The 8711-nt window shown below is 38.9% G+C and overlaps 1 protein-coding gene across 1 annotated transcript in view; it reads right to left on the bottom strand.

Moving 5' to 3' along the window:
* The window catches only part of kcmf1 (potassium channel modulatory factor 1), a 125504-nt gene that overhangs the window by 6413 nt on the left and 110380 nt on the right, over window positions 1-8711 (bottom strand). Inside the window, exon 6 of the mRNA XM_043719754.1 lies at window positions 4814-5096. Within this exon, the coding sequence (XP_043575689.1) occupies window positions 4814-5096 (283 nt within the window). The remainder of the gene's footprint in view (window positions 1-4813; window positions 5097-8711) is intronic.

Genomic DNA, 8711 nt, shown 5'->3' with positions numbered 1-8711 from the left:
TTCCTATCGGAAAGATGTTGCGAAACTTGAAAGGGTTCAAAAAAGATTTACAAGGATGGTGCCAGGTTTGGAGGATCTGAGCTACAGGGAGAGGCTGAAGGGTGACCTTATAGAGGTTTCAAAATTATAAGGGGCATGGATAGGATAAATAGGCAAAATCTTTTCCCTGGGGTCAGGGAGTCCAGAACTAGAGGGCATAGGTTTAGGATGAGAGGGGAAAGATATAAAAGAGACCTAAGGGGCAACTTTTTCACGGAGGGTGGTACGTGTATGGAATGAGCTGCCAGAGGATGAGGAGGAGGCTGGTACAATTGCAACATTTAAGAGGCATTTGGATGGGTATATGAATAGGAAGGGTTTGGAGGGATATGGGCCGAGTGCTGGCAGGTGGGACTAGATTGGGTTGGAATATCTGGTCGGCATGGACGGGTTGGACTGAAGGGTCTGTTTCCATGCTGGACATCTCTATGACTAAGTTTAATGCATTCAGGTCAGGTTAAAAAAATGAGAAGAGGATGTAAAAATTGGCTGCAAAGGGATATTGGAGGTTAAACGATTGGACAAATTTATGGCAGATGGATTTTAATGTGAAGGAGTACGAGGTTTTCAACTTTGGTAGGTAAAACCAGAAATCTGTTTTTTGTAACATTCTACTAAATGAATCTTAAACTGCACTGCGAGTTAAAGTCACTCTGACCTTTAAGGAAATGAGAAGAATTTCCAGGTAATTTAAATGAGAGGAAAACAGGAGCTTCAGGAAGGAGAATTTGACCAATAAGTAGGATAGAGGGAACTAAGCAAAGTAGAAGAGCTGGTCTTACAAATAGGCAATGCACGCAAAATGACAGCCAGAATGTTACTGTAGCGGTAGAAGAGGCAGCAAGCCAAGGAGAAATTGTGGGTATAGGAAGTAGGATAGAAAGATGGTCTCCCTTGAAGGAATTTGAGGATTAGAGAAATAGATAGCATCCTAGGCAACCATGTTTGAAAGTCCAAGAGGATCTGCTCCCTACCTGATGCAAACGTAAAGGAAAGTTTCCAATAAGTGAAAAATGTTTAAAAGGTAGAGGAAAAGCCAGTTACCCTGGTCCATTTTGGGAAGAAAAAGAGAAAAATGTCTTAAGGAAATATCAGAAGTTAGGATCTAAATTAGAAAAACAAACAGGACCTCAGACATAGAAATCTCTGGATTCCAACCTATGCTGTGTGGTAATTTGGCAGAGGGACAGTCAGACCTGGAGGGTGAATGCATGACTGTAAAGGAGGAAATACTGAGGACTACAGATGCTGGAGATCAGAGCTGAGAGTGCGGTGCTGGAAAGGCACTGCAGGTCAAGCAGCATCCGAAGAGCAGGAGAATCAACGTCAATTCTCCTGCTCCTCGGATGCTGCCTGACCTGCTGTGCTTTTCCATCACCACACTCTGCATAACTGTAAAGCCATGTGGAAAAGTGTGACTTCCTTCTCATGGGACACTGTACCAGTACCAAGACAGGTAGGCACTGTATCTCTAGGAAAGGCTTCACTTCAATAAATCCAGTTCCCGGTGAAAAGGGAAAATAGGATTCTAAACTCAAGATAGGAGATGAATCTAGTTAAAATACAAGAAAAGAAAAAAAAGAGTAAAGGTCAGATGAAGGTAAGGAATATAAATAACAAGTGGTAAGGAAAAGTACAGTTTAATACATGGTGAGGACAATTATTAATAAAACTAAATTGCTTGTACATCAATATACACCACATTCAAAACAAAATGAAGAATCTGGAGGCCATAAAATTAGTGAGAAGCTAAATATAACATAGAATACAAACATGTTACATAAAATATATGACTAATAGTTAATTGTTGCAGCATGTAATGTATTCAGGAAGGAGTGGTGATCCAATAAAAGTCTTTAAGATAATAAAAGGGCTTTATTAGGTAAACCTGGAGAAAATGTTGTTATTTGTGAGACAAAAACTAGGGATCATGTATTGGAACATTCCACAATGAATGGTTAAGTGAATAGCACAGATGTATGAAAGGGGAAGCAAGATTAACACAAGGGAGAAAGAAATAGAAGGAAAAATTTATAGCATCAGAAGGGATGCACGGAGTGTGGATAATAAACCACCAAATAGTTGTGCTGACTGATCTGCTTCTGTTATATACTTGATGATGCTCAATTTGAGGCAAACATACTATCATAAGCTTACATCAGTTGCTTGAAAAATCCAGCAATTAAAACATTATTTTAGGAATTGGGATCTGATGGCACGTTTTGCCTAAGCTGAAGCAAATAAGAAATATAAAGTTAGGCTCATTAGATATATGAATGAAAATACTGTCTAAATTTCAACATGCTGTATTTTCTGAAGGCTTGAGATAACTATGAAGTCTAACTTAAGGCCTGATTGCCTTACTGCCCTCTTTTGAGTATCAAAATTTTATTATTGATTTTAACAGTAGGAAATGACGATAAATTTGTGGATCAATTTGTTAACTTGTATTTATTTATTGAAGAGCTTATTTAACTATGTATTTGGCCATATACTGACAGATTGTTTCAGACTGCTCCTTTCTGTGTAAGTAGTCATCCACTGAACCTTCATTAAATCTTCTTGAAATGGGGGTCATAAATAGCAGAATTTAAAATATCTGAACCAAAAAATGATGCTAGAATATTAGTTCACAGCGCCATACTCTAGTGAACGTGGGTGCCTTTCTCCAAAAGGAACAATAATCAAATATACTTGTGATTAGCAAGTTAACAGAGTTGAAATTTTCTTAAAAAAAATCACAATCACACTTTTTTTTTGTCTGCAACAATTCTAGAATTGACCTGCCAGTATATTAGCATGAATTCAGAGTGAAGCCTTGTATTAACTGAGAGAAACTGCAGTCTCTCTCATTGGCCCGCTGTTGATAAAAGGTCAACAACATTGTTGCAAATTTGCAACACTCACTTTTGCGTTAGTATTCATTAGTTTTGGAGAACTTTAAATCAAAGTCCTAGTTATACTTGTAGAAACCTATATTCAGGTTCCACTGAAATAAAAATGAAGGACTGAGGTACACAATCACTGTGCAGCCAAATCAATCCAAGAATTCACAATCCTGTGTAATATCAGTTGGGATGTTTCAGTTACTAGTAAGCATTAAGTACAAAACATCCCTTAATTTCACAGTCAAAGGTCCAAGTGTGTCTAGTGTGTGAAACCGAATAAAAAGGCATGCACTATTTTTGGAACTTCAGCAGAGGGAAGTTATGCTGCATTTCAGGCAGTGTGTAACCTAACAGTATCATGCTTGACAATAATAATTAGTACCAGGATATTATAGTGTTCCATTTAATTGAACGAGCATTAAAAAGATGACTGCACAAAAAACTCACTTATCCCTTATAAAGTTCTAACTGGCCCAGAAACATGGGAACAGGACGAGAGCACTTATTTTCAACACCTTGAGCTTGTTCAATTATATCATGACTTAGCTGCATCTCAATTCCATTTACCCATTTTTGATCCAGATCCCTCGATCCCCTTACCTAACAAAAGTCTTACAGCAGGGCCTTCAAATTTCAAGAGGACAATACCTTTTATTTACTCCTATTATGGAAAAACACTCCAACATTATTTGATCCTGAAATCTTAGTCTTCAATGCTTCTAAATCCTGAAAAATGTCCCAGTAATTGGTATCCTTCTCCAATGTTCTCAGTACTCTGGGATGATCCCAAACACCGATAAACTCCAAGAATCCTCACTGACACTCATCAGGCCACCTTTTCAGTGCTCCCAAACTGTCCCCAACTTCAATAAGTCAGCATCCCTTTAAAAGTATTTGACACAATATCCTAACACTTACAAAATTTCAATTCACTATGAACAATAGATAACATGCTAGCAGTTTATATAAATGCCTATTAATGCCTATAAATCAGTAAACTTTACAGATTAAAAGAAAGGATGCTATTTACATGCTAAGAACTTTCCCCAGGGGCTCTGAAAGGTGGTCAAGGATATTGTGTAATCTGCATTACCAGTACTTTAAATGAATGCTAAAATGAATTACAAATTTAGTCACAGAGATGTACAGCACGGAAACAGACCCTTCGGTCCAACTCATCCAAGCCGACCAGATATCCCAGTGTATAGACTGGGTTAACTTTGTAGCATTTAAAACTACTGCAGTTCGAATCAGGCATGTTTACGTGCAGCTGTCCCTTCAGCAGGTCTAATCTTGGTAATTTACTTGTCAACCTTAAACTATATGTCTAACAAGGGTGCAAATGCCCACAATTTAAATGCTCCGCAGTTTAAATGATCTGAATTGTTGGTTATACTTCCTGATACTGCAGTAAGATGCAAGAATACCAATGTACAATACAAAATCAAATAACCATAACCTGTTCAAGGTTTGCATTCGTTGTTCTTCTGACTGACCTTTTCAGGTTTCAAACAAAAAAACAGCACCTAGACCATATCTGTCAAATTACTGCTGGCAAAGAGGAGAGTGGATGTGAACATTTGAAATATATGACTGTCCAAAAAAACTCAAATCAAAGTGCCAGCATGAACCTTTACATGATTGCTAAATGACTTGAGGGTATGAAAAAATGTAAAGTGAGCAAACAGCATGCTGTATTTAACCTCCCACCCCACTATACATTGATTTCTATTTTATTTCATTGAAAAAAGGGTCAATCATGTCTAGACGGCAAATCCTAGAGTCATCGCATAGGGAAAGAGACCCTTTGGTCCAACTTGTCTGCACCAAAATCAACTGTTTTTGTGTGGTTCTTCAGATCACAGTTGCTGAATCAGATCTCTTACCTTGTGAGCAAGAACTGGGAATTCTGGGAGGTTTGGTGACTGTTTTCTGTGGTGATTGTGTTGTTAGTCACTGTAGTCTGTGTGACTGTGGTGCTGAGGCTGCCTGTGTTGGTGCGTCTTGTTGCATTGCGTGCAGACTCCAGCTGTTGTCGGGCTGCCTGTGCCTGCTGTCTCTCTAGCTGCAGCTGCATTTGCAACTGCTGTAATTGGGAGGCAGAAGGGCCAGAGGAGTTGAGCTGTCCTCCAGCAGAACGTCTCACACCTGATAACTGTGATAACAGTTCTGTAACAAATGGAAAGAACAATTGTGAGCAGCATAATAAATTGTTTAAAGTAGAAAATTGTGGAATTGCACTGAAGATCCCTCAGTACCTGCATAGAGAGAAGGCAGGTTAGTATTTTAAGTGCATATCTTTCTTCAGAACAAAGCAAGATGAAACTGCAGTATATTTCCAACAAATACTGTTTTTATTCCAGAGTTTGCAGTTTTCTTACTTGTGCTGATAATCACTCATTACCTTGACTCACAACATCAAGCAAAGGCCATGAATGCAAAAATATGCTGATACTGTACAGAGAAATTCCTAAAACAGCAACAGTATCGACCTTCCTTTTCCAGATCAATTACTTCATTGCACTGAAATAACTTATTTAAAATTAAATACAATTCTCATATGTCATTGAAATATAGAAGCTTCCTCATCCTTTTAGATCACTTCAATTTTTACACCTCCTCCGAGAGGAGAAATGATTTGGGGATAGAGTACACAGTAGGTATGGTTTACGAAAGAAAATTGGGGGCTGAAGATAGCAAATGGACTTGCTATAAATTTCCAGTCTTCCCCAGATGCTGGCGTCTACTAACTATGGATAGGTCAGTTTGACATCAGTGGCAAGTGAGGTTTTAGAAACAATAACTGAGAAAAGAACTAAGAAGCACTTGGAACATTTGAATTAATTAAGAAGCGTCAGCAGAAATTTGTATAAAGATGGATCATGTTTGAGGATGAAGTAACAGAAAAGACAGGAAAGGAATGTAGTGGATATTGTCTGTATGGGTTTTAAAACAAAGACCTAGCCAACAAAACAGAGACTCATTGAACAGGAGGGTCAGCATCATCTTTGATAAGTATTGGCTTAAGGACAGAAAACTATGAACTGCAATAAAAAGTCGTTTCTCAGACTGGAGGTGTTTACTAAGGGTAACTAAGTACCACAGCTTTAATTTGCTGATGATATCAAGTATGCAGGTAAGAAAACAGTGAGGATAATAAACAAATGCAATATGACAGATTTGCTAGCAGAACAGGCAGACAAGTGGCAGATGGAACTTGACAGGGATATGAAGTGATGAACTTTGGCAAAAAGAATCAGGAAAGGCAATAAATACTTAACAGCACAGTTTCAAAGTGTTCAGGTTCAGAACAACCTTGGGTTTAAAGCTGTCAATATATAACAAAGGTAGTGAGCAAATCATATGAGATGTTGTGTTTCACAAACAAAGGTACAAAAGCTAAGGTACACTAGATAATTTACACTCTAACTTCTAGGAAACATTGGTTAGGTTACAATTAGGGCCCAATTCTAGTCACCACATTTTAGGAGGAATGTGGATGGTGGTCCTCGAAATGGTAAAGAGAAGATTTACGAGAATGGTTTCAGGAATGAGGGAATTTAAATACAAGGTTAGGTTGCAGAAGCTGGGATTGCTTCCCTTGGAGCAAAGGAGGTTAAGATACGTATGGGATTATGACATGGTCAGGTAAGGTAATGGACCCATTTGCTGATGGTACAAGGTCTACTGGACGTAAAATTAATGTTTTGCGGCAAGAGATAGATGGAGATGAAAGAAAGAATTTTCCAGCCTTTTGAGTGATCACCTGGAAATTAATGCTTACGAGGGCAACCAAAGCAGAGAATATTATTGATTTCAAAAGGAAATTGGACTGAATGAACTGCTCTAGAGAGCCAATATGGTCTTCATAACCCAATGGCTTCCTTCTCTGTTATAGTGACTAAATAAGGGTTATCAACCATGCTGTAGCAGTGGAATAAAAAACTGCATGAGCATTTATACAAAAACTGGGAATTAGCAGCACATAAATTCAGCAAGTGTCCAAAGTTAGGGAGGGAGGCAATGCAAGAGAGGAAGAGAAGGTGGAAGAAGCAAGAGAAAAATCCTGCACACAACCTGGTCAGCGAGCCACTGAAAATTTGAATTTGTTTTTAAAAAAACGTTCCTGTCGAAAATATCAAACGTTTTCATCAATAAATGTGACTTAATGCCATTAAAAACCTATTTAATACCTCCTTGAACAAGGGTATAACTTTTTCAAAGGACTTTGTTGCACAAAAAATGGGATATATTCAAATTAACTCAAGCTATTAAAGCGCTATGGAAAGATCGGCTTTGTGTTTGGTAGCAAGAACAACTGAATCCTAGAAGCTCTAGAAGTGATGTAGTGAACCTTGGGACTGAAATGATGCTCATACAACTGAATATTTAAAAAATGTGCTTTGTAATGGCCAGACCTATGAAAGAGCTGAATGAGCTTTATCAAAGGGTCAGTTAGTGCAAGTTACCTTTTTATTAGAAGTAGTGTGTTTAATTTACATGAAAGTAATAACTAAAGTAGAATCTTATTGGTAATTTTGTCATTTGGGGTTCACTTGTTATTTTGGTTCACCAATGAGGTTTGTAACAGGGCAGAGATGCCAACAAATTATAACTAGCAAAAGTACCAAATAAATTTGTTTTTAGTGTTATGAAGGTTTGATGTTTCATCATTTCTCTGGATTGGAGTCTGAAGGATTTGGATGACTGCTTTTTTATACAATTAAGTCAACACAAGGAGATATAAGACCATAAGACATAGGAGTGGAAGTAAGGCCATTTGGCCCATCGAGTCCACTCCACCATTTAATCATGGCTGATGGGCCTTTCAACTCCACTTACCAGCATTCTCCCCGTAGCCCTTAATTCCTTGTGACATCAAGAATTTATCAATCTCGGCCTTGAAGCCATTTAGCGTCCCGGCCTCCACTGCACTCCGCGGCAATGAATTCCCAGGCTCACCACTCTCTGGCTGAAGAAATGTCTCCGCATTTCTGTTCTGAATTTACCCCCTCTAATTCTAAGGCTGTGCCCACGGGTCCTAGTCTCTTTGCCTAACGGAAACAATTTCTTAGCGTCCACCCTTTCCAAGCCATGTATTATTGTGTAAGTTTCTATTAGATCTCCCCTTAACCTTCTAAATTCCAATGAATACAATCCCAGGATCCTCAGCCATTCCTCGTATGTTAGACCTGCCATTCCAGGGATCATGTGTGTGAATCTCCGCTGGACACGCTCCAATGCCAGTATGTTCCTCCTGAGGTGTGGGGACCAAAACTGGACATAGTACTCCAAATGGGGCCTAACCAGAGCTTTATAAAGGCTCAGTAGCACATTGCTGCTTTTATATTCCAACCCTCGAGATAAAATGACAACATTGCATTCGCTTTCTTAATCACGGATTCAACCTGCATGTTTACCTTTAGAGAATCCTCAACTAGCACTCCCAGATCCCTTTGTACTTTGGCTTTATGAATTTTCTCACCGTTTAGAAAGTAGTCCATGCTTGTATTCTTTTTTCCAAAGTGCAAGACCTCACATTTGCTCACGTCGAATTTCATCAGCCATTTCCTCGACCACTCTCCCAAACTGTCTAGATCCTTCTGCAGCCTCCCCACTTCCTCAGTACTACCTGCCTGTCCACCTAACTTCGTATCATCGGCAAACTTCGCTAGAATCCCCCCAGGCCCTTCATCCAGATCATTAATATATAAAGTGAACAGCTGCTCCCCCAACATTGAACCTTGCAGGACACCACTTGTCACCAGCTGCCATTCCGAAAAA

This window comes from Chiloscyllium plagiosum, chromosome 2 (assembly GCF_004010195.1).
Source record: "Chiloscyllium plagiosum isolate BGI_BamShark_2017 chromosome 2, ASM401019v2, whole genome shotgun sequence".
In the NCBI taxonomy this organism is placed as follows: Eukaryota; Metazoa; Chordata; class Chondrichthyes; order Orectolobiformes; family Hemiscylliidae; genus Chiloscyllium; species Chiloscyllium plagiosum.
This window is presented reverse-complemented; position numbering and strand designations above follow the sequence as displayed.